At 34.3% G+C, this 27,531-nt stretch overlaps 1 protein-coding gene across 6 annotated transcripts in view; it reads right to left on the bottom strand.

Annotated features, from left to right (window-relative positions):
* Positions 1–27,531, bottom strand: part of TBC1D32 (TBC1 domain family member 32) — a 216,044-nt gene that overhangs the window by 17,617 nt on the left and 170,896 nt on the right. For all 6 annotated transcript variants that reach the window (XM_057311112.1, XM_057311111.1, XM_044386282.3 and 3 more), the window contains 5 exons: positions 19,474–19,543; positions 17,681–17,796; positions 16,774–16,928; positions 9,832–9,972; positions 465–653 (listed from right to left, as the gene is read on the bottom strand). In XM_057311112.1, coding sequence (XP_057167095.1) covers positions 465–653; positions 9,832–9,972; positions 16,774–16,928; positions 17,681–17,796; positions 19,474–19,543 — 671 coding nt within the window. The remainder of the gene's footprint in view (positions 1–464; positions 654–9,831; positions 9,973–16,773; positions 16,929–17,680; positions 17,797–19,473; positions 19,544–27,531) is intronic.

The following is a 27,531-nucleotide window of genomic DNA, read 5'->3' as shown; positions in this document are numbered from 1 at the left end:
GAATGTTATGATAGAATCATCTTTCATGGAAACATTTTATAAAAATAGGTGAAAGTTTAAAAAAATATAGAATATGAAGGCACAGGAAATTACATTAAATGTTTTAAAAATGTTTCAAACCTCTGTCTTAACATAGTAACTTGAACTTTTAGTGACCAGATAAGATATAAGGAATATATGTATAGGTAGATATAGATAGATATAGATATAGATAGAAAATACATCTTGTGGGATAGCACACTGGCTAACAGACAGCTTAGCTTCTTCACACGGCAGTCCCACCACTCCCTGGTGTGTTATCTTAAGTTGGTGCCTCAGTTTCCTCATCTCTAAAATAAGAATAATAGTACCTACCTCTTAAGGTTGTTTTCCAATGATTGTCGAGAAAAGTATCTGACATATAAGCATCCCGTCAAAGTTAGCTATGAACTCTTAACCACCGTTTCCCCCCTAAAGTTACTTACTTTTAGGAAAACCTGCAGATCTTGAGTCTGAGTGTGCTGCAGAATGTCTTGTTGCAGATGTCTGAATATAGCTATACAGATATACACTTGATAATCAGGACCAAGGAAAACACAAGTAGCAATATAATGGCAGATTTCTAGCCAATCTAAATAATTCCAAAAACACTGACTTATCCATTGTAGGCAAATCTAGAAAAAAAGAAGTCACTTCATTAGAAAGCTTATAAAACCACACTTTTAAAAAGCAGTAACCACTAACTCACACAAAACCAATGAAGAGCTTGGCATATGATCCAAACAGAAAGACATGCTGCCTACTAGGATGCTTCATCTATTTGCTTAACGCGTGAGAAAACTTTCGTGGCCTAGGGACTCAAGACGTAGAGGTAACTGGTGGTGTTCACACTGCTCATATACCTACTGCTAAATGCCTTCTTTATTCATATAGTCCTCCTCTTACCACAACATCAGTCTTCTCTCTACAGATAACAAATGCTAACAGACTATTTTAATTCAGAGATGGAAGTTTCTTCTACCCTACCTATAATCACAGATGTATAATTATGCAGGTGACAGATTGCTAAATGTTACATTAATGCAAATGGACTCTTGCTGAATCAGAAAATAATTTAAACCAAACAGGATTATATAACATAAAAACTGGGACCTAAATTAAAAATAATTTAAAAGGGAAACTTTTACAAAAATCATTTATCTTACTTTTTGAATAACATTCAGATTGTTCAGATTATAAAAGGAATATACGCCCATTGCAGAAAAAAAAATAGAAAAGGTAAAAGAAAAACCAAAAAAACACATAACAATGGCACAGTGATTAACACTGTTAACATTCTGGTACATTAACGTTATTGGTGGAATACTGTCCCCCAAAAGTATGTGCAAGTTCTAACCAACCCACAGTACCTGTGCGTTTGACAATATTTGGAAACAGGGTTTTTACAGAGGTAATCAAGATAAAATGAGATCACTAAAGTGAGTCCTATCCCAGTATGACTGGTATCAGATAAAAAGGGGAAATGTGAACAAAGAAACACATGCATACAGAGGGAAGATGAAAAGGCACACATGGGGAATGTCATGTGAAGACACAGGACTGGAAGATGCATTTATAAGCCAAAAACCATCTAAGGCTACCAGAAACTAGGAGAGAGGCATCAAACAGTTATTTCCCTAGTGCCTTCAGAGAGGTGAATACAGTCTTGCCAACACTTTCACTCTGGACTACAGGCCTCCAAAACTGTAAGTCAAAAAATTTCTGTTGTTTTAAGCTACCCAGTATACTATTTTGATACTGTAGTCCTAGGAAACTAACATAATTACTTTCCAGTATTCTAATTTTCATTTATGATTTACAAAGTACCATTGAGGAAATACTTCCTTTGTTGAATCTCTCTTCTCTTATACTTTTGTTTTTGGGGGTGGGGAGCAGGGAATGGAAATAGATACAATGGCTTATCTCAATTTGTCATAGGCCTAAAAAACAGATGCACAAATATTCCTTTTTTGTTCTATTATTTTATCCTTTTAAAGATATATTCTTGAATAGTTCCTAAAACTCGTTTTTTTTTTTTGTTTTTTTTTTTTTTAAGATCTTATTCAATTTTGGGGACTGCTGATTCTACCTTCAAGTGGCTTGAACATGGTATATTTGTCTGCTCAGGCTGCCATAACAAAGTACACAGACTAGGTGACTTAAATAACAGAAATTTATCTTCTCACAGTTCTGCAGAAGTCCAAGATCAAGGTGCTGGCAGGGTTGGACCTCTCTCCTTGGCTTGTAGATGGCAGTCTTCTATGTTTTCACCTGATCTTCCTTTGGATATTTGTGTCCAAATGTCTTCTTTTAAGGACAGTAGACAAATTGGATTAGGGCCTACCCTAATGTATCTCGTTTTAACGTAATTACTCCTTTAAAGATCCTATCTCCAAATACAGTCATTCTGAGGGTAGTGGTGGTGAAGATTTCAACATATGAATTTTGGGGCTGGGGGGTGGGTAACACAACTCAGCCCATACCAGATGGTATTAATGAATTTTTGTTTTCCATTATGTTACTCCTTATGTCAACCGATAACATTTTAACTTCAGCTATTATGGGCATATCTTTTCATCTCATTTTCCATTTGTATTTTCTATTATTGGTAATGCCAACTACGTATCACCAAATATTTAATTCTGGTTTTTTACTGTAATTCCATTCTCAGGTACAAGATTTTGCTTTATAGGGGCGCCTGGGTGGCACAGCGGTTGAGCGTCTGCCTTCGGCTCAGGGCGTGATCCTGGCATTATGGGATCGAGCCCCACATCAGGCTCTTCCGCTATGAGCCTGCTTCTTCCTCTCCCACTCCCCCTGCTTGTGTTCCCTCTCTCTCTGGCTGTCTCTATCTCTGTCGAATGAATAAATATTTAAAAAAAAAAGATTTTGCTTTATAAATATTATGTGCCCCTTCTATAATGCTTCAAAATCTAGTCATAGAACCTATGAGTTAACTCAGTATTGAATTTTATCTATGAATGTCCAATGTTATCATCAGGCAGAATATATTTCCTTTTGTCCCAACTTTAGTCTTAGCACTAATAGGATTCTTCTCCTAGATCTTGACCTGAAGAGTAGGTAGCTTGGCATGCAGAGTTTATTACCAAACTTCCACTGCCCAAATTATATGGCTCTACTGAACTGGGGAGAAGATATTTTCTACTCTTACTCTACTAGACAGGTTGAAGCAGTCAGTAGTTCTTTGACTAGAAGTAATACTTTTAATTCCCTTAATACACTGCTGCCAGGGTTCTGTCTCTGTTCTTTGCTAGAGCTATTAATGCCAAGCAACTCATGGCCATGCTATGTTAATAAAAATGAGTCTCTGGATGAATTAAGGAGAAACAAAAGAAGAGTAGAAATTAGTACAAATGATCCCTGCAGCCAGAAAAGCAGTTCCCATTCAGCTGTCAGTTTTAGGGGTGAGTAACACGCAGACAGAGATGAAGGGGTCACAGATTTTGTCCATCTTCTTTTTCAGCAGCCTTACTGTTCTACAGGTTGGAAGGTGTGAAACTGCTGATCCTAAATTCATTTTGATCTTGAAACCTCACAACTTTATATGGTTCAAACAAAGATATCTGAAGTTAAAATATATGTAGGGAGATACTTATCTTTACTGGTTAAAAGAAAGTCACCCCAGAATCTGCAATTAGTTCTTCCTTATACATGGTTATTAATGCAGTTTTCAGGCATTTATATGCATTCAAGCATTGTTTTCTGTACATTGTCTATTTTTCTTCCATTAAACAGAAATAATGCCTGTCTTTTTCTACATATGGGAAATTTAGGAAGGGAAAATGAGATCATAACTGAAAGCACTTTGAAAGTATATAAAGTGCTATATAAATGTTATTCTATAACAAAATACATATGCTTATTATTCATTTAATATTATTTGTGTACCTAATACACAAACAAGCATTATAATTTTTAAGTGAACAAAAGACATTTCGTTCCTGCTCTCATAGAGCTGACACTCAAAGGGGGAGATGTACACTTTTTAAATATATGTCCCTCTTCATTTGGCAGAAATTATATCAGCTATTCTGTGTGCAGGATGATTCAAATTATTAAACTATAACAGAATTCTAAAATCGTATTCCCCTACAAGAGTAAGCAATGAGTCACAGTATTTAATCCTTAAGCAAATAACTTCTCTCTTTATAGAATGCAAAGGTTTGCAAGTCAGCTAACAATCTAAAATTCTAAAAGGATAAAGGAAACAGTATGTGTCCAAGCAGAATGATGAACTCATAAAACATTTTTTATTATGGAATTTTTCAAATATATATATATATACATATATACATATATATATGTATATATATATATGTATATATGTATATATGTATATATGTAAGGAAAAACAGTACATGAACCAGATCCATCATAGCTTCAAAATTTTGATTGATAAGATTCTTCAGCACATTTTCCCCTGTAGGTTCCCCTTCTTTAAACTTTTTAAAAGAAAATACGTCATAAGTTGCTATAAATTATATCTATGTTTGCTTTAAAACACACCAAAATTCTCCGTTACCAATGGCATCAATCTTTCTTTTTATCTATCACACAAGACAAAAATAATCTTAGAATTGCAGCACTACCACAAGCAATATGATTACTTAAAACAGTATTTTTGCTGTTCTTTGTCTTTAGACAACATATCACTTGACACAGTCAAATAACTGTGTTTTAAAGTGATACTGTGATTTTCCTGAGTTTATACTATCAAATATGTACTGTTAAGTTCATTTAATTCAGTTTGACTTTATATTCTTAGGGACAGAATTTATTTTGTTGGTTACATGTATTTATATCACTATATAAAATATTTAAATGATTCCAAGGTAAAAATACAAAAGCAAGGTATATTCCTTGACTCTTCAGCTCATTCCCTCCATATCCCTATAAGCAATCATTTAAAAAAATGTGATACATTCTTTCATGTTTTTAATAAAACACATTTGTACATGCATTTGTGGCTTCACTCTTTCTTACATAAATGTTAACATGCTAAACACTCTTTCTCTTCATCTTCTTATCACTTAACAAAGGATCCTGGATATCACTCCAACACAATATACAGAGGTATTTTTCATTTTTACAACTGCATGGTATTCCATCATAGATAAACCATAATTTTTCAACCAAGCCCCTATTTACAGACATTTGCAGTTTTTAGTCTTTTGATACTATAATCAGTGATATAACAAACATTTGTATGTATTTTCAAATTTTTGTCAGATAATCTCCTGGATAGATTTCTATAAATGAGATTGCTGGGTTAAAGGGTAAATGCACATATGATTTTGCTAGACACTGCCAAATTCCCTCTTATAAGTCCAAAAATGTACTGCATTTTCAAAACTAAGCAGCTGAGTTCTTATATTAATTGAAAAAATATTAGTAATGAAATGGCTTACAAAGAAAGTGAAACAAACTAATTATGTTCGTTTCTATAGTAAACCACTGTTCCTTAAACCTAATCACATTTTAAAACATTTATATGGTGTTTTAGACTTATAAGGAAAGAAAATCTTGTATGATATACATCATACTTGTATGATATATATCAAAATGTACCATAACCTTCCTAGGAAATTCTGTTCTTCAACCATACTTCAGCTACTAAAGGACATTAAGATGCAACACTGAGATAAACACAGTTATTTTATCTGAGGTAAATTATTCTCACTTGTATCTAGATTAAAAAAACAATCTTCAAAAATTTCCATAAGAATTAAATAAAAAAAAGTTTGGTTAAAACAATTTTTTATGGGTGCCTGATTAAGTCAGAATAAGTATGAACTAAATGGCCAAGTTTTATGACTCAATGTTTTTCACAACTCTTCTGGCCTTATTTTATTTGCTCACATTATAGAAAGAATATTAGCAAAGAAAGAAAGAAAACTAATTTCAAAATCAAAAGATGTGGCTCCAAGTGAAGTCCTTGCTATCAAGGTAACCTCAATAAATCAATTCACTGACTCCACTGAATTTCCCCTGTCACATGAAGTAGTCAAAATTTTAAATGAGATAAGCTCTGGAAATACATCTTTACACTGCAAAGAGTTACTATACATAAGAGTATTTCTATTGTACTTCTAGGAAAGATACTAGATAACATACCCAAAGAACTTGAAGATAAATCGGGCACACATACCTTGAAGGAATTTCAACTATTAAAGAGGTAAAGTACACAAATAACTATTCCACAAGGCAAGATATAGATTTCTACTAGAAGTATAGAAATAGTACACAAATTCAAATCTACTTGTAGTTCATTGAAAAAAATTTTCCATTTGGACAAACAAAGGATAAGTAGTTGACACAAAGATGTGGTACAGGGAGAAAGGTACTATTTCAAATGGCAACATCAACAACATGAGAAGAGAGAAAGCCTGGGGATATATAATATATATATACATTTACGAGTAGGACTCTGAACAAGAAACATTCTGCTTTGCATTTATATAGTTCTGCATTTTCAAAAAACACTATGTCACAAGATATGAAATGTAAGAATAGTTTTTTTTTTTTTTTTTAAATCCAGTCTTCATGATGGGAGAAGGAGAAAAAAAACAGCAAATGAGAAAAAAAACCATGAGGTTTTTCTAAAGTATATTCAGTGGATTATCCGTGTTAGCCCATTTGCTGACACAGTATAGTACAATAATGATATGCAGAATAATGACTCCAAGGAATTAGAAGAGATAAATCATTAAAGATATGTGGTACTTTTCTTAAGCTAGGAAAGTTAAGTAAGGAAAATGTTTTACCAAAGGATAAAACTGGTCAAAAAGTTAATCAGAACATGTGATTTTTCTGTTCATTTAAAAAGGAAGACTATATATTTGAATCTCTTTTTCCACTTTCAGTTACTCTCAAACTCTAATCAACATATATTTCTATTTTATTTTTTTTGTATTCTAGCTGAACATATATTTGTACTCTAGAGATATGTGTATTTTATTTAGCAACCTACTCGCAAATCCTACATTAATCAACCAATCCCTTAGTGTCTGTAAATACACAACTTCAAAAAGCACTGCTTCTAATTAGCTCAAAATGAATAAGCTTTGAAATACAAAATCTGTATCCAAACGATTACTTAAGTACCTATACCTATTCGTTACTTAAAAGTTGTTTCATATTTTATAATTAGCAGTAAAATGGCAAATAATATCAACAAAGCAATGATATATACTTAAGGCACAAAATGATTAGCTCACATTGGGAGCCATTAAAAAAGCATTTTTACATTAGATAATATAAGAAACATAACATTACTGCTTAGAAATAATGCAGTGGGTTTTATTAGATAAATCTGCTATATATATGCAATTTCAAATTGATAAACGCCAAAATGATAAAAGGTATCAAATTGATACAGTGAGGCCAGAGGTACTGCAAGTTTTTCCCACAGTTTGTGGCAGTCCTTTTTAAAATTAAAGGATATATGTTAGGAACTAATAAATGATTGGCAACACTACAATGGCAAAAAGAGCTCTCAGGAATATTTTGTTCCCTAGGTGGATTTTTAGAAGAGTAGAAAGAACAGATTATTGAGCTTATAGTAAACATTTAAGTATCTACTTCCAACCAGAATTAAACATTTTATGATTCAAAATTCCAGAAGTGTTTTAGGTACATGCTAAGTAAGAGCTACAATTGGCCAAAAAAGAATATTCCTTTTCATTACATGCAATTCCTTGTTATATTTAGACTTATTAACTTCAGGAAATTTAAAACTCAACAGGCACAGTATCAAGATGCAAGTAAATGCAATTACATGACATAAGGGCTCTTCAAAATAAGTCTAAAGGCACATTACCAAGCACTATATTTTCTAGTTAAAAGGAAAAGATTGCCATGAGGGCAAATCCAAGGAAATGCAACTATTGTTTACTATTAAGAAATCTACCCATGGTCACATTAACAAGTCAAATAAACCCCATGATCAAGATAATCTTAACCCTAAAGGAACTTGACAAAATTCAACATTCTTATTTGATTAAAAGGAAACAAAATTCAATATTTTACATAAAGTAGAAGGATTCTTCCATAGAATGACAGGGAATAAATCTCTTAATGGTGAAATACTAGATGATTTCTTAATAATTGTTCAAGTCTAAAACAAGCAAGCCACTATTTAGAATTATTCTGGAAAATTACAGAGTTTAATTAAAAACGAAACAGAAATAAAATACATTACAAAGTTGGAAAAAACACAAATCTAGAAAAAATGTACAACCTAGTGACTACAGAAAATTTTATGCCTTTACTAATTATTAACAGTACCCACAAAGGAAATAAAATTGAAAAAGAAATTTCAAGCTACACTAATTAGATATATCTGTAATAAGAAATACATTACACCTAATGGAAAAAACTATACAAAATTAGTAAAATATAATACAAAGAAAATAAATGGAAAAAACTTACTACATTCCTAGATAGGAAAGCTGAGTACTGTAAGGGCATAAACTATAAATTACTTTGAGAAAAGTGAACATAATAGCAATTTAAATTTCATCCAAATCCAAATGCCCAATTTGAACTGGGAAAAATCACTTTAGAGGGCACATAAAGGAACCAATAGAAATGGCCAAATTAGCTTTTACACGGGAGAGTGAGGAAGCGTATGACAGGTATATTCCTACCGGCATTAAGACATACTATAAGGATGTAATGAGAAAATACAATAAATAATAGTAAATACATAAAAACACTAATAGTAAATAAGTAAGTAATAAATTACAATAGTAAATAAAATACATAACAGGAACTGAAGAGATCTGAATAGTGGGGTTACTTTTAAAGAACATACAAGTAAATAATAAACATGCTAAAACAGGTAGTCAATTAACTACCTGTTATTATTAACTACGCTATGGAATTATTATTAACTAATATACCATTAACTACTATTATAGAATAGAATAGAATAGAATAGAATAGAATAGAATAGAATATTAACTACGCTATGGAATTATAGTCAACTTTGCTAATGTTTAAAAACCCACAAGATTTTAAAAAGAGAAAATGCCACCTATTAATTTAGCTATGAAAAAGCCTAATACCCAGACCTGAAGAACAGATACTTTCTTCGTTTCCGTTAGAAGAGTAAGATCAAAGCAACTTGATAATATGCATCAAGAGTCTTAAAAGTGTTCCTATCTTTTGGTTAAGTATTTCTACTTTCTGGAACTCTGACCTAAAGATTTATTCTAAAAATAGAAAAAGGTTTAAGCTCTAAAATTTTAAGTTGTAGCCTGTTTATAACAGTAAAGAAACAATCCACCCCTCCACCAATGAAGGACTGCCTATGCACAGGAGGCACTCCTGCATGTGACCACAAGCACAACCAGGCCCTAGAAAAATCAGTAATCCTTCCCAGATCCCAAGAGAAGAAACAGAGAACTGGGCTTTCTTGTTAGGTTAAGATACAGTATCTCAAATACCAGGCGTTCAGTGTTAAGAATTCTTACCCTCGGTTACCTCACTTAATCCGTACATTAGCCTTATGAAGCAGATATTATCTCCATTAAAAAGCCTACGTGTCATAGACTTCCAGAATGTCTATGTCCTAGCTGAAGTTGAACTTGAAATCTGAATGCCAGGGATCTACTATAAAGAAATCTGTATATTGTAACAGACCTAGGGGAAAAAATTCAGTTTAGAAATCTAAATAGAAAAGTATGATCTTATTAATTTAAATGTATTTCCTATATTTGATGAGAATTTAATTTTCTTTAAAGACACTGAGATCTGAGAGTTGAAGAAACATTATTTCTTCTGGATTACCTGGGATGGTGCAAAACCAGACATGTGAAAAGCTGAAAACACAAGTGGCACCTCCACCTTCAGGAGCATTTCAATGTAGTGAGTACTGCAAAAATATACTGGATGGATGCCAGATTCTATAGTGTCAGTAGCTAGGTACCTCTGCATGAAAAGGAGAAACTGAGAATTAATCAACATTCAACTAATGTAAAATAATCAAACCAACTTACCTAAATCTTTTGCTTTGAATTGCTACTTCAAAATTAATGTGGTAGCATAACAAATTACTGCAAACATTGTAATTATGTAAGTTAAAAAGTCAGAATGTTATAAACACTGTAGAAAGAATAAATCTCAATTAAGGCAATATTTATACCGTTCAAGACAAAGAAATAAAGTTAATACTGTAATTCAGTGCCTTGTGGAATGAAGGGGATGGTTGTTGCATGAAAGAATAAATGTACAAGTACACAAGTAATAAAGATTTATATTTTAATACTTGAGTGTATTTCTATATGCTTGCTATCCTTGGCTTTGGCCAATGATTCTATCACATTAAAAAGTTTCAGTTTATCAGCTCTTTGGGATATTTGCATAATCCCCTTTCTCTAAGATAACATTAGCCTAAATCTGAACTTGAGTTACTAATAACTGAAATTGGGAACTCCGTAAGAAATTCATCACTAAAACTGGGAAAAAATGCATAATTCATTCCCATCAAAGTTCTTAGACCAGCTATTTTGTATGTATATCTATAATAATTACATATTAATCTTATATAATTTATATACTTTATATTTTACATTTATTTATATGTCCATCTATATATGTGTGAATATGTACAAACTTGCATTTTTCATCAATTTCTACATAAGGTTGGTTATATTTTCAGTTTGGCTCTTAGGTACAATTTATGTCATCATGATTGCTCTATAATACTTCAATGAGTGCTACTATAAATCTAGCATCTAACCACAACATTTTAAAACAAAGAATGAACTTGGGAGGTATCATTTTGTGTCAAGAAAAACTGATAGAATAGCAACTATACCCGATGGACTTATATTAAAAATTTACATTCAAATTAGTTCTGTAGAATGAATAATTAAGAAACTTCCAGAAAGGCATTTTATGTTCTTTACTGAGCTAACTATAATAAAAGAAAATTAATGCTTTTAAATTAAAACAAATCAAACTTACATATACCAATTATATACAAGTTAAAATGAGGATTTCTTTCAAACTTTATTGCTAAAGTGCTTTTAAAGATTTAGGTTTGAGTTATAAGCCAAAATTTCTGAAACCAGTGAGATGATTTATCAGTGGTTTTCCTGTTTTATCATTTATCATCATAAAGGACAATTTACCATTTCACATTGCATAAATATATATTTCTAGGAATATATATGTAGAAATATATATTTTATGACAGGTTCTCAGAGATACCTCAGAGTACACACAAAAAAATTAATTTTATATACTGATGACTAGAGACATACTATAGCATATTAAGTGGACATCTTACAGTCAACCTCAGGTGAATGTCTAGAACAAAAAATAAACTTTCTTTTGAGTAGTTAAAAATAATATAAACTAAGGAGCACTGGGGTGGCTCAGTCAGTCAAGCATCCGACTCTTGATTTCAGCTCAGGTCATGATCTTAGGGTCATGAGATTGAGCCCAGAATCAGGCTCGGTAATCTGCAGGGTGTTTGCTTGAGATTCTCTCCCTCCCTCTCCTTCTGTCCAAGTCCCACTTCCCTGCCATCCATCCCCACACACACGCACGCATGCTCTTTCTCTCTCTCTCAAGTAAATAAATCTTTAAAATATGTATGTATATATACACACACACACATTATGTATATGTATATATATTATATATACATTAATATATGCATATTAAAATATATATGTATATATACATAATACATTCATATATATGTATATACATATATATAAACTGAGAATTTGTATCCTTTATCTTCTTTTATGAAATACACGTTTCAGTAATGACTATTTGTACAGTAGAATTAATGAGTTTAATAAACACAAAAAAGTCAATTATACATATATATTAATTTTTAATGCAAGCTTAGGTAATAATTTTCTGAATATATGCATAATAGTGTAAGAATTCTTATACAGTATCTTTTCCGTGTTGCATTGAAAACAATATATTTGGAGTAAAGAGTGTGTTTAGAGATGGAGACAAGAGACTAATTACACTCTCAGAAAAAACAAGCTATTATGTAATGGAGTCCCAAAGCTCAGGCAAGAGTCCTTCTAGTCTTATGGATTATCCTCTGTTGGAAGAAATTATGCCATACTTCTTTTATAACTAACACAGGTCTCAACACCAAGCCTTGCATAGCGTAGATCTGCAACAAATTATTGACTGAATTATAAGAAAAGATGTTACTGACTGTACATTGTAATCAAATACATTCGCTTATAATAAAAGTGAATTGGCCTATTAATTGCCATTCCATAACTCTAATTTTTAGTAAGTGGTGTTCATAAAACCAGATCGATAATAACAACTCTGATCCACAACAGAGTCTTCTGAATCACCAAATTATAAAGCCTGTTTGTTATACTTTTAGTGTTTTGATGTGTTTTGCTTAGTCACAACTCTGAAAAGATGGCAACTCTTAATAAAGGTGACTCTAAATAAAATTCAGAGTATAGGATTAAGCACAAACACATGTAGGAAAACAGCATTTAATATATCATCTAAGTGACATAACATAGAAACTATGCTAAAACTGTAAAAAAGAATATCAGTAAAAACTTTTGGGTTGGGATATACAAGAAAGCATCATAACATGAAGCAAGGACTTTATAAAATAACACTCTTCAGAGTATTTTACTTTAGTGATTAAAAATGAAAGACATGCGCCTTAAAAAATGGACTGTAGTAAGCAGTCTTTTGGTTTTTCTCTTCTACTACAGGTAGTTCTGATGAGTCACTCTATTCCTGACACTAAGAAAAATCTAGTTCCAAGTTGCTATGCAAATTAAATAGAAAGACCCTATGAGAAAAACAAACTCTCCAAACCAATTTAAATGGGCCCAAACCAGTCCAGTTCAGTCCTGCACTCTGGGGATGTGTGTGCAAGAACGGGCCACGCTATACTGGCCACACCTCAGTGAACCAGTGCAGCACACGCATCATGAGGAGGTGAACCGAAAACATTTTATCTTAACTCTGATTCTGTAACTCTAGAAACAGACCTTTCTCCTCTCCAGGGAAAAAAAAAGCACATGGGAAAATGGAACCTTTAAAAACGGATCTAAGATTTAAAGTTATATATAAAAGAAAGTGGTTTTGACACTAGTTCCCTTTCCTACAAGCGACTGGTCACACGATTTACTATTGCTAATGCCTTGCAAATGCTTACAAGTGCGCCATGACGCGCCGATGATTGTAAAATTTAAATCTAAATGTACATTTGAACAGTATTAGAATTGTTAACCCTATGGGGCGCCTGGGTGGCTCAGGTCATGATCCCAGAGTCCTGGGTTCGAGCCCTGCATCGGGCTCCCTGCTAGGGGGCAAGCCTGCTTCTCCCTCTCACACTCCCCTTGCTTGTGTTCCCTCTCTCGCTGTCTCTCTCTGTCAAATAAATAAATAAAATCTTAAAAAAAAAAAAGAATTGTTAACTCTAAACTTCCTGTGTTAACTATTTTTAATTTTATGAGGAGTAAGCGAGGAATAAATGTATATACCCACACACATTTATATATATATAAAATATATGTAACTCTCCCATAATCTTCCTGTTGAACTACGCTAGTTCATTTGACTGTTACTTTAGTTTGATTTATCATCAATGGAGTTTTATCTGTATGTGAATGTTAAATACTTCAGTTTTTATTTTACTTGAAACTAGGTATTCCTACATGGAAATAATTGATTTTTTGATCTTTCATAATCTGTCATTTTATTAACTGCTTTTATGTTAAAATTCGTCAGACTCTGATTCTTGATTAAACTCCATAAAGAATTAATATATTATCATTTAGGAAGTTATTGTTTTTAAGAACAAATAATAATGAAAGATAATTTAATACAGTCAGTACATTCAAGGATTCTTCTGGTCTCAATGGCTTCAAAGGAAAAAATGTTTCAAATTATTTTTATCTCACATGAGTAGATAGTGTTAATTCATAAAATTTTGAAAACTTCAAAGTCAAATTCCACTATTTCCTATATTGCTTATCCAGGGCCAATTTTTTATACCTTTTTGATACAAACTGCTTACAACATTCTTCATTCTTAAGAATGCAGAGGATCAATTATCTTTTAAATACATTTTTTAAAGTAATAAAAGCTTACTGTCCTTAACATATTTGTATTTAAATATTAATTCACACACTCAACACCTATCTGTTGAATTAATTACTATTGGAAATAGTTTGGGACACACTGGTAAAAAAACCCCAGAAAACCCTGCCCTCCTAGAGCTTACACATTTAAGTATTTAAATAAGTAAATATGGAAATTAAGCAGCATATTAAGAATTGACATAGGCTATGAAGAAAAGGAACAGGGTAATAAGGTTGAAGAATGTGGGACTGGGGCACAGGCTGAAGCTTTTTGAGGCTGATTATAATAACGAGATTGAGCTAAAGAAGGTGGACAAGTTTATGCTATTAATAGCTAAAGCCAAAGTGTCTCATGACAACTTCAGATTAGCTTCTTTTATCAACCTGCATAGAAAGTGTCACTGCAATGTTTGAAACCAATGGAACAAACAAAATAGAAAAAGGACTACTTTTTAAATAATGTATTAAGATTACTACTGAATGCATTAACAAGTGGCATAGAAAAAGCACCAGTCCGTAAGATGATTAAATCAAAAACATTTATGCCATGGAGCTGTGACTGTAGAAACATTAGTAACTACATTTAGCTAACAGCTCTAAGACAAAATCCCTGAAGAGGAATATTAGCAGAATGTTATTTTACAAAGAAGCACTACAACAAACTCTTGGTTAACAAAATATTCAACTTGGTATATTGAGAAGTTGAAAATAAAAAATGATACTATGTAAGGCACTGCGTAAGTGTTCACTGATGGTACAGCTGCACCAACAGAAAGATGTCAAGGCTTTACATCAAGAGTTCGTCTAAACATCCTGAGTAACATGTCACTCCATTCCATTCACAGATCTATATTCCATATTCAATGATGCTATCAAAATAAATCTAATAACATTCAAGCTGCTGGAGTCCTGCCTGATTTCAGTTTTATGGGAAGAAACCCTATTAGAGTGCCATATCACTATTACATTAAAAATAAAATAATGTCATATGAAAAGTTTATAGATTCAAAGCAAAAATGCAACTTTATAAAGTTATGGTTTAAAAAAATTGACTGGTGGGGAGCTTGGGTGGCTTAGTTCGCTAAGCGTCTGCCTTCAGCTCAGGTCATGATCTCAGGGTCCTGGGATCGAGCCCTGTGTCAGGCTCTCTGCTCAGCTTCTCTCTCTCCCTCTGCCACTCCCCCAGCTTCTGCTCGCTCTCTCTCTCTTACTCTCGCTCTCAAATAAATAAACTCTCTCTCTTTTTTTTTAAAGATTTTATTTATTTATTTGACAGAGAGAGAGACAGCTAGTGAGAGAGGGAACACAAGCAGGGGGAATGGGAGAGGAAGAAGCAGCCTCCCAGCAGAGGAGCCTGATGTGGGGCTCGATCCCAGAACGCCGGGATCACGCCCTGAGCCGAAGGCAGATGCTTAATGACTAAGCCACCCAGGTGCCCCATAAATAAAATCTTTAAAAAAAAAGTTGACTGGTGATATTTGACAGTGTCACAATCTGAATACTAAGCTAGAATAGTTAAGACTAGTGGAATGCAGGTATCATTTTCAAATACATGACATGAAAATGTATGATTGGATTCAAAATCTATATTCATTATCAAAAGTTTTTCAACATTACATCTATAAATGGAAGAGGGGAATATCTAAGATTTTTTAAATCTTCATGTACAATTTAAAGAATTATTCAAATTCTGGTTTACAGAAGGAAAATAGTTTCCACTGATTAAAGAAAAAGTGGTACACATTCTTTTGCCATTTGCTTCTGACTGTTCATGTGAGCAAATTTCACCTTATGCTGAAGTACAAGAGCTGGAAATTCTTATCCAGGAATTATATACAGCTATTTCAAGCATAAAATTACAAAATTTCAATATTTATAATATAGTCCTCCCTGATTCTTTGCTTTTTTATTCCTTATCACAAATATATACTGTGAAACATATAACACATGCTTTCACTGAACTCCACATACGCTCCCAATCCCTTATTTATCCTTGGGTGCAATGCGATTGCGTTGATGTGCAGTATGTCATAGGAAAGGTTTGGGAAGTATTAGCCTATCTTGCATAGTACAAGTTGGAGATCTTAATGGCAGTAAGTAAAACAAAATACAGAAACATTAGTAAATTGAGGGATGCTCTTACCTCTGAACTCTTAAGATCTCATGAAGCTAGCAAAACCCTTTAAAATACACTTTAATACTGTAATCAGAACTCATCATAGATTTCCAAACTCATCATAGATTTCCATATTCCATATAGAATATGTTGACAATTTTGACTTAATTAATTTCTTATACTGTAATTTAAGTGATTCCTTCTAACAAAGCAACAATTAAAAAATTCAATAGCTCTTTTTACATATTATTTTTTATAATTTACTAAATGACAAGTTTAAAATTTAATAATCCGTCTGTTATCACTCATCTTTCATTCAGTTACCATTAGGCAAGACACCAAGCATTTGGGAAATGTCAACTCTGTATCTTCAAAGAGAATCAGTCAAAAAGCATTCAGGTAGAAAATGAACATAAATTATTACAGAGGTCTCTACAAATAAGATCCCAGTGAATTTAAATAGGATTTGCCTTAAAATTTAACACACTCATTTAAAGACAGAGTAAAAAGTCTTACGGAAATATGCAGTCTTGGCAACCAAAGGAAAGCAGAGGTCAGAAGCCTGGAGAACTTCTGAAGAAATCTGAGTGTTTTTTCTTTGTCCCCCAACATTATCATGAACAAAGAAGATACAAACCAGTCATGGCCAGCATAAGTCCCCTGCAGGCAGACTGAAAAGCACAGTTAAGGAATTTTTGCAGTATTTTATTTTACAAGATGAAATATAAGAACTCCATTAATATTCATTTCCAGGATCCCCATCAGGAAAGAGATAGTGATACTTAGTCTTCTTGTTATCTTCAACCAATTTACAAGCTTATGTGCTATTTACTTACATAAGTAAAGGAGGGCAATGGCACTAGCAAAGGCAGAAAAAACTATCTGCTTTGTGGCAACATTTATTCAAGTCATTAAAATCATAGTACCATCTTCTTTCTCTGGTTTAGGTTATCTGCTAAATTACTAACATAATAAAATATTTAAAAATCCATACATTTTTAGAATTCAGTTAATGCAAATGGTTTGTGTACTTTTTCCCCTTGAAGTCAAACCTATTTCTGAAAAATAACCAATTCAAGTAAAATAAATGTACATTTTATTGTTATTCTAGATTTACTAACTCTGGAATATTCTTATTCTAGATATACTAAACCTATTTTTAAAGATTCCTTGTATATATCTGAAGATATAGCCTAATAACTTTAATTACTCAGTTTAAGATTCAATAAGAATGAATTTAGTAATTACTACCCAATGTAATAAAATTCATATTTAAAATACAGAATACTACAAATGTACATCATAATGAATCAGCAATATAGGTTAAAGCATTATTTTACTATAAATGTGTTAAGGTACCCTATCAAAGAACTATGAAAAACACATAATGTTCAATTACTGTGAATCCACTCAAAAAGGATATGAAGAGAAGATTTTATGGGAGCTTGCTGCTGTTTCAGGAATCTCTCACAGTGCTTTAAAACCAAGGTAAGGTCATTTTCTGCACTGTCTTTTAACAGGTTGAGGAACTTGCCATATCTACATTAAAAGCCCACAAAACATACAAGATGAAGAACATCAGGCCCTGCATTGCAAATTCACTTTTTAAAATCCGTCAACCGTAGTTCTCTTGAGATCCCAAGGTTTTAAGTTTTCTTCTACTTCTAGCATGACTATGCTAAACAGAACACTTATAGGGAGAGCTTAACAATCCATATATGTTCCTGATAAGTATATTTGGATTAGCAGTAGTTACCTGGTAAATACTGACAACTTTAAAGGAAAATAAAACAGTAATGACAAAACAAAACGTAGATACTGTCAGATGAGAAGAATACAAGCATTTTTTCCTGAACTTAATCTAAAATATGTAATGTTGACAGGTTAGACTGAGCGAATTTTAGATTTCATCTAGTCCAAAGGTTCTGAGAGGGAGCACCTTCCCCTCCTGGGGCCACTTGAGAATTCATGGGGGCACTTTTGATTGCATAGGGACTGGGGGCACTAACAGCAGTTGGTGAGTGATGGTCAGAAGGTTACATGTGGGACAGTCCTGCACGACCACTTACAAATGGTCTGCCTGTTGTTTGCATGGGTGAAGAAGCTATTTATAATTATCTGAAACCAATTCTGTTTTATATAAGATCATAAAATATTTTTTTCTATATTTTTTATTATACACTGAATGCAACTATGTATAAATCAGGGAAAGAGTACTTCGTTGTTTGAAGCCTAAGACTTGCTCTCCATTTTGGAAAGTCACTTTGCCAGTGGCAAAACTCGAGCAGTATTGGAAGCACCAAAATACCATCAGTCTCTATTTGCAGCTGCCCAAATCACAATGATTCTGTATGGTTGACAGCTATGTCATATACTGTAGTTGGGTACAAACATTTCATTACAAATCACTTTCCACTTACTTCTTACCAATAAGACATTATGTTGAATTTAAAAAATATGTGACTAGCCTGTTCATTTTATCTATGGATTGCATTTCAGAATAGAAATTGGACATTACAAAATAAAAAGCAGATATAGGGTCACAAAACAATGAGTTACAAGCTTTATGTGATACAGATGGATTAGCCAGAATTACTATCACACTTTTCACTATAATGCTATGAATTTATAAAAATAGTCATTTTAAAAGCTTCCATATGCATCTTTTTTATAATTGATTCTAAAGATTATGTACTGAAGTAGGACAGAACTATTAAGATCCCCATTTAATAAGCAAGAGAGGAGACTCACTCCCTAATTCACAGTCTGCTGTTTAGTTTATTTCTTTTGAAAATTACAATTTGAGTACTAAAAATTCAAACTACTATAATTAGTTTATTCATTTTTAACTTTGGCATCTATCCTTAAGGTACTCTTGTACTCATCACCATAGCTTGACAATTAAAATCTATCATATTTTAGAAAATGGCATGATTGTGCTGATTTTCACAATGCATTTTTTTTAAAACCTGTAGTCATAGAGGCTTAAGTACACTGTAATTAGCCTCTGAAATGATAATGAACGATAACTGATTTACCAGCAGAGGTAATTTAATCATGTGCCAATATCCCCAAAACAAAGTTATTATTTTCTGAATGATAAACTCTGCATTTAAAGTACACAAAATAGTTGGTTGTTAAATACTATTAAGCACATATCAGGTAGATAAAACAAATTCTAGAAATGCACAAGGGAGATATTTCCCTATAATATACCTGACAGTCATTTTAATGCCAAGCTGCTGCACAGATGAAAGACTTTCGTTCTTCACATTTGCATCAGTAGCTAAAAACAATAGAAAACTGGGTTATAAAAATGTATAAAAGTCTGCATAATAATCACATTTTAATTGAAAATTGATGAAAGTAATATTTTTACATATTTTAATGTGAATTTTGAAAACACTGATGAATTTGTTCTTTTAAGAGCTGTCAGTTATATTTTCAAAGAAATTAACAGGAAACTTTTTACAAATAACTTTTCTCCCATAAAAATCATTTAAAAGCATATTAAGTACAAAACAACTAATTGTAGTTTTAAAGCAATCTATTTTTACTCGGCTCTCAGAACACAAAAGCTATTAACCCCAAAATGATCTAGAATATTGTACTTTCATCAAGCAATGCATATATAAAATTTTGAATTACAAATATGTGTAAGTATGGCTGTTCACTTCTTAAAGACTTAAACATGAGTGTCAAAAAGGAATATTCAGTATACTGCTTATAATGTATAACTACATATGAGGGTGGATGAACAAGGTTCTTCCAGCAGGCAGGTTTTCTTTGTGAAGGAGGAGCTGTGATCTACCAAAAGTGAAGGGGCTATACGGTACGGAGGACAACAGGAGAGGCTGAAAATCTGGATTAGGTCTGGAGAACACGGATGACAAAGCTAACAGTGAATGCTCAATAGCATCATTAGACAGCACGGAAGGTTCTAGTTGTAACTTTCAATTTTTGGCTAAAGAAACTGTAGCGTGCATGTGCATACACACACATACACACACACAATATTAAAGGAATTGTCCAAAATCACATAGTTATCTAGTGGTAAAGAGGACTAAAAGCTGGGTTTCTCATACGCATGTCAGTTTTGTTTTTTTCCTCTTATTACACACTGGAGCATCTCATCCCATCGGTATAATCTACTTAACTTGTGGACTCATTCATTCCTTTTAATACACGCTTTCTGACAAAATAAGTGCGAAGCACCATGCTAGAAGCTATGGGGGATAAAAGATAAATCAAACATCATGCCCTAGAAGAACTTTCCATGTAGTGCCAGAGATAAAATTCGTATGTAGATAACTCTGATAAAGATGTTTTAAAGGACTAAGTGGAACAAGAATGGTAAAGATATAAAGTGTAATGTGAATTCAGAAAGAGAGAGAGATTACAAAGAAGTGGCACTTAAACTGAACCTTAAAATATGGCTAGACTTGAGATCTACAGAGATAAGGAAGAACAACAAATTAAACATCAGTTATCAAACATCTACTCATTGGACCAGCTATAATTCATCTTTTAGCACTCTTAGAGGTAAGGTACCCTGTTTTTCCTAGTTTGCCTAGGCCTTGCATGGTTTTAGCTCTGAAAGTCTCATGCCCTAGGAAGCCCTCATAATCCCAGCCAAACCAGACTGGTCTTTTACCCACATAGGGTAGTAATTTTCTTTAAAAATAAATTAATAAAATAAAATAAAATAAAATAAAACAAAATAAAATAATCTTAAGTGCTCCGTTAATTTCTTGATAAGCTACATCTGAGTTTTACTTATTCAGATCAGAACACAAACTTAGCAGTATTGTTACATTTGGCCTATAATGAGCAGTGAAGTTATTTTTTATATATCTTAGAATTCCTATTTATAAATCTAACTGTACTAATAGATGTACATTCTAGATGTACATATTGCTAATGACAGCTTTGCCCCATTTATATGAGCCAGTATCCTTCTCCTAGACAAAAAAAAAAAGAAATTGAGTTTCCATCACGTTATACCAAAAACATACATGTCACAAATTATTCTCACTCTTGTAAAATGGCCAATTTTTAAAAACTATTAATCATCATTCATATGTTCACCGTAATTTCAAGTTCTTAGTCTTATCACAGCATTTTAAAAGGGTCAACCATAATTTAAATGGCTTTACCAATGTTTACTACAACACAATCAGATTAAATTCATTTGGGTAATGACCAGGAAGTTCTTTCTATGCCAGTACCTGAATACACTCCTGGTGATCCTGTATTTTATTATTAATTATATTTTAGTCTCCGAAGTATAAATAATGTAAGACTTCAGTGCTGCAGTGTTGGTGATGCTGGCTGACTTTGCAAAATTTAAGTAGTTTCAATAAAATATTTTGGCTTTATAGATCTCTATAGCCTTGAAATAGGCCTACCTCCTATCAACTATCATAATAGGGTATTATAAGATTGATTTTTAATTAGTAGATCATATTTTATTGAGGTATACCTTATGTTCAAAGAAATATAAAGATCTTAAATGTACAGTTTAATTAATTTTGACAAATGCATACAAGCTGTATAACTCACACCCCTCTAAGATATGGACTATTTCCATCATCTAGAAGTTCCCTCATGCTCTCTTCTAGACAATTCCTGCACATCCTTCTTTCCTAAACCAGCCACTTTTCTGATCTCTTTCACTGTTGGTTTAGCTTTACCTAGAACATCATATAAATGGACTCACACAGTACGTACCCTTTTGTGTTTTTTATTTCACTTAACACAATATTTTGAGATTCATTCTATATTGTAGCATGTGTCAATAGTGTTTTTTTTTTTATTACAAGTAGTATTCCATTATGTAAATATGTTGAAATTTGTTTATTCAATGTATATCCTGAAATTTATTTTTCTGGGACATCTGTTTTTTTTTTTTTTTTTTTTATCAGATTTTGACTTTCACGAATATAGAGCTCTGAACATTCTTGGACAAATATCAAATGTGGGCTATCACCTTACACCTGTCAGAATGGCTAAAATAAAAAAGATAAGAAATAACAAGTGTTAGCGAAAATGTGGAGAAAAAGAAACCCTGTACACTGTTGATGGGAATATAAACTGGTACATCTGTGGAAAACAGTATGGAGATTCCTAAAAAAAATTAAAAATAGGAATATCATATGATTCACTAATTCCACTATTGGGTATTTACCCAAAGAAAATGAAAACAAACACTAATTCAAAAAGATACATGCACCCCTATGCTTATTGCAGCATTATTTACAGTGCCCAAGATATGGAAGCAACCTAAGTGTCCATCGACAAATGAATAGATAAGGAAGATGCGGTATATATATGTGTGTGCATGTGCGCACTCACACATAAACACATTACACAGCCACAAAAAAGGATGGGATCATGCCATTTGTAACAACATGGATGGGCCTAGAGGGTATTATGCTAAGTGAAATAAGTCAGACTGAGAAAGACAAATACCATATTATCCCACTTATATGTGGGGAAAAAAAGAACAAAGAAATAGCAGAATTAGGCCTATAAATGCAGAACACAACCTGATGGTTGCCAAAGGAGAATGGGGTAGAGGGTTAGGCAAAATGGGTGAAGGGGTTTCAGTTATAGAATGCATAAGTCAGGGGGATAAAAGCCACAGTGTAAGGAATACAGTCATTGATATTGAAATAGGAACCCATGGGGACAGATGGCAGCTACACTGGTAGTGAACACAGCATAATGTATAAACTTATTGAATCACTATGTTGTACACCTGAAATTAAGGTAACATTATTTAACAAAACAGGAGGACTTCCCCGGGTAGCCAGAGGAGGATGGGTCTCCAGGGCTTTGTTTAAAACAGCAGAGTTTAGAGGAGTAGGGGACCCCTTTTTCAGCCAGTCCCCTGAGTCGAGTTGGATAGGTACCAGACCAGCCTGAACATCCACGGAATAAGCCTGAGATGCAGGAAGGTACATCTGGATCTCTACAAATGAACATCTCCAGCACTGAGTATTGAGGTACGAAGCCCGGAGCCGTGAAACCACGCACAGATATCGGAAGATAAACGGAAGGAGGAGGGAGCCGCCACATTCGGGCGCTGGGAAGCAGTAGCCACCTGCACAGGGGAGCGGGTGGACTCCAGGACCGGCACCGTGAGAGAGCAGACTGAGACCGTGAGCCGGGGAACACGCACCACAAGACTGAAACAGAGCTCCGGTGTGCTCACTGGAACCAGACTGAGACCGGGAGCACACGGGGGCGGCTGGCGGTGTTAGAAACACAAAGGACAGAGACACGCTGGCCCTGGAAGTGAGGGCTGGGACGCCGGGTGTGGGGCGCACATCCCCGGATGCTGCAGGGTTGAGCAGCACCAACAGAAACAGAGTTAAAGTGGCCAGAATATCAGTAGAGAACGGTCCGCGATCCCTCTATTCTGAGACAGAGGCTGAGATTTGGCCACTGCTGCTCTAACTCTCAGAAGAGGCACAGCAAACAACCAAGGAAAGCCACCAGAGAACAAAAGCCTGGAAATACTGGCTCACAGTGGGCCCATCCCCATCCCCCCTCCCAGGGGACACGGAGACCTACCCAAACAAGGTTGCCTGAGTATCGGCGCAGCAGGCCCCTCCCCCAGAAGGCAGGCGGAAAAATCAAGAAGCCCACATTCCTAAGATCCCTATAAAACAAAGGCCCACGGCCTGGGTCCCAGTCAATAATTTGAGCTCTGGACAACCCCGCAACCTCTCCTCATCAGAATAACGAGAAGGAGAAATCCCCCCCAGCAAAGACAATGAGTCTGTGGCTTCTGCCACAGAACTAATGGATATGGATATAACCAAATTATCAGAAATGGAATTCAGAGTAACAATGGTCAAGATGATGTGTAGACTTGAAAAAAGTATTAATGAAAATGTTAATGAGAATATAGAATCTCTAAGGGCGGAAATGAGAGTGAATCTGGCAGAAATTAAAAATTCAATGAGCCAAATGCAGTCAAAACTAGAGGCTCTGATGGCCAGGGTGAATGAAGCAGAAGACATATCAGCGAACTGGAGGATGGGTTAGTAGAAGAGAAAGCTAAAATAGAATCTGGACTCAAAAAAATCCACGCTCAAGAATGTAGGTTACGGAAGATTACTGACTCAATGAAACGTTCCAATGTCAGAATCATCAGCATCCCCGAGGGGGTGGAGACAAACAAGTCTAGAAGATATATTTGAACAAATTGTAGCTGAAAACTTCCCTAATCTAGCAAGGGAAACAAACATTCGTATCCAAGAGGCAGAGAGGACCCCTCCCAAACTCAATCACGACAAACCTACGCCACATCACGTCATAGTGCATTTCGCAAATATTAGATGCAAGGATACAGTATTGAAAGCGGCCAGGGCAAAGAATTTCTCACGTACCAAGGCAAGGCATCAGAATTACGTCAGACCTGTCTACACAGACCTGGAATGAGAGAAAGGGTTGGGGGGGCATTTTTAAAGCTCTTTCAGAGAAAAACATGCAGCCAAGCATCCTTTCTCCAGCAAGGCTGTCATTCAGAATTGATGGAGAAATAAAGACCTTCCAGAATCGCCAGTCATTGACCAATTTCGTAACCACAAAACCAGCCCTACAGGAGATACTAAGGGGGGTTCTATAAAAGTAAGAAGGCCCCAAGAGTGATACAGAACAGAAAGTCACAATCTATAGAAACAAAGACTTTACTGGCAACATGGCATCATTAAAATCATATCTCTCAATAATCAGTCTCAATGTAAATGGCCTAAATGCTTCCATAAGTGCCACAGGGTTGTGGATTGGATAAAAAGACATGACCCATCCATTTGCTGTCTACAAGAGACTCATTTTGAACCTAAAGATACATTCAGACTGAAAGTAAAGGGATGGAATCCCATCTTTCATGCCAATGGACCTCAAAAGAAAGCTGGGGTAGCAATTCTCATATCAGACAGATTGGATTTTACATGAAAGACTATAGTTAGAGACAAAGAAGAGCACTATATTATTCTTAAAGGATGTATCGAAAAAGTGGATATGACAATTATAAATATATAGGCCCCCAACAGGGGAGCAGCAAGATACACAAGCCAACTCTTAACCAGAATAAAGAGACATATAGATAATAATACGTTAGTAGTAGGGGACCTCAACACTCCACTATCAGCAACAGACCGAGCACCGGAGCAGAAAACCAACATAGAAACAAGAGCATTGAATGCCATACTCGACAAGTTGGACCTCATAGTTATATAGAACACTACACCCAAGAACCAAAGATTACTCATTCTAATGCCCATGGAACATTCTCAAAAATAGACCATGTTCTGGGTCACAAAACAGGTCTCAACCGATACCAAAAGATTGAAATTATTCCCTGCATATTCTCAGACCACAATGCTTTGAAATTGGAAATCAACCACAAGGAAAAATTTGGAAGAAACTCAAACACTTGGAGACTAAGAACCATCCTGCTCAGTAATGACTTGATAAACCAGGAAATCAAAAATCAATTTAAACAATTTATGGAGACCAATGAGAAAGAAAACACAATGGTCCAAAACCTATGGGATACTGCAAAGGCAGTCCTAAGGGGGAAATACATAGCCATCCAAGCCTCACTCAAAAGAATAGAAAAATCTAAAATGCAGTTTATATATTCTCACCTCAAGAAGCTGGAACAGCAACAGAGGGACAGGCCTAATCCATGCACGAGGAAGCAGTTGACCAAGATTAGAGCAGATCAATGAATTAGCAACCAGGAGTACAGTAGAGCAGATCAACGGAACTAGAAGCTGGTTCTTTCAAAGAATTAATAAAATTGACAGACCGCTGGCGAGACTTATCCAAAAGAATAGAGAAAGGACCCAAATTAATAAAATTATGAATGAAAAAGGAGAGGTCACAACCAACAACAATGAAATTGGAAGGATTATTAGAAACTTTTATCAACAGCTTTATGCCAATAAATTAAGCGATCTGGAAGAGATGGAGGCCTTCCTGGAAACCTATAAACTACCAAGACTGAAACAGGAAGAAATTGATTTTTTAAACAGGCCAATTAATTATGAAGAGATTGAGTCAATGATAAACAACCTTCCAAATAACAAAACTCCAGGCCCGAACGGTTTTCCTGGGAATTTTACCAAACATTCAAAGAAGAAATAATACCTATTCTCTAAAGCTATTTCAAAAAATAGAAAGAGAAGGAAAGCTACCAAACTCATTCTATGAGGCCAATATTACCTTGATCCCCAAACCAGGCAAAGACCCCATCAAAAAGAGAATTACAGAACGATGTCCCTAATGAATATGGATGCCAAAATCCTCAAAAAGATCCTGGCTAATAGAATCCAACAGTACATTAAATGGATTATCCATCATGACCAAGTGGGATTCATCCCTAGGATGCAAGGGTGGTTCAACATTTGCAAATCTATCAGTGTCTTAGATTTTATCCAGAGAGAAAAATTCAAAAATCATATGATTCTCTCAATAGATGCAGAAAAAGCATTTGACAAAATACAGCATCCTTTCCTGATTAAAACCCTTCAGAGTGTAGGGATAGAGGGTACATTCCTCAATCTCATAAAAACCATCTATGGAAAGCCTACAGCAAATATCATTCTCAATGGGGAAAAGCTGGAAACCTTTCCCTTAAGATCAGGAACACGACAAGGATGCCCCCTCTCGCCACTACTATTCAACATAGTACTAGAAGTCCTTGCAACAGCAATCAGACAACAAAAAGGGATAAAAGGTATCCAAATCGGCAAAGAAGTCGTCAAATGTCTCTCTTTGCGGATGACATGATACTCTGTATGGAAAACCCAAAAGAAGCCACTCCCAAACTATTAGAAGTTATAGAGCAATTCAGTAATGTGGCGGGATACAAAATCAATGCTCAGAAATTAGTTGCATTTCTATACACGAACAATGAGACTAAGGAATCCATTCCATTTACAATAGCACCAAAAACCATACGTTAGCTTGGAATTAACTTAACCAGAGACGTAAAGGACCTATATTCTAGAAACTATAAATCACTCTTGAAAGACATTGAGGAAGACACAAAAAGATGGAAAAATATTCCATGCTCATGAATCGGAAGAATCAGCATAGTTAAAATGTCCATGCTACCCAGAGCAATCTACGCTTTCAATGCTATCCCGATCAAAATACCAAGGACATTTTTCAAAGAACTGGAACAAATAGTCCTTAAATTTGTGTGGAAGCAGAAAAAGTCCTGAATCGCCAAGGAATTGTTGAAAAGGAAAA

Source organism: Ursus arctos, unplaced genomic scaffold (genome assembly GCF_023065955.2).
Source record: "Ursus arctos isolate Adak ecotype North America unplaced genomic scaffold, UrsArc2.0 scaffold_13, whole genome shotgun sequence".
Classification (NCBI taxonomy): domain Eukaryota; kingdom Metazoa; phylum Chordata; class Mammalia; order Carnivora; family Ursidae; genus Ursus; species Ursus arctos.
The sequence above is the reverse complement of the archived record's forward strand: the minus strand, read 5'-3'. Positions and strand labels throughout refer to the sequence as shown.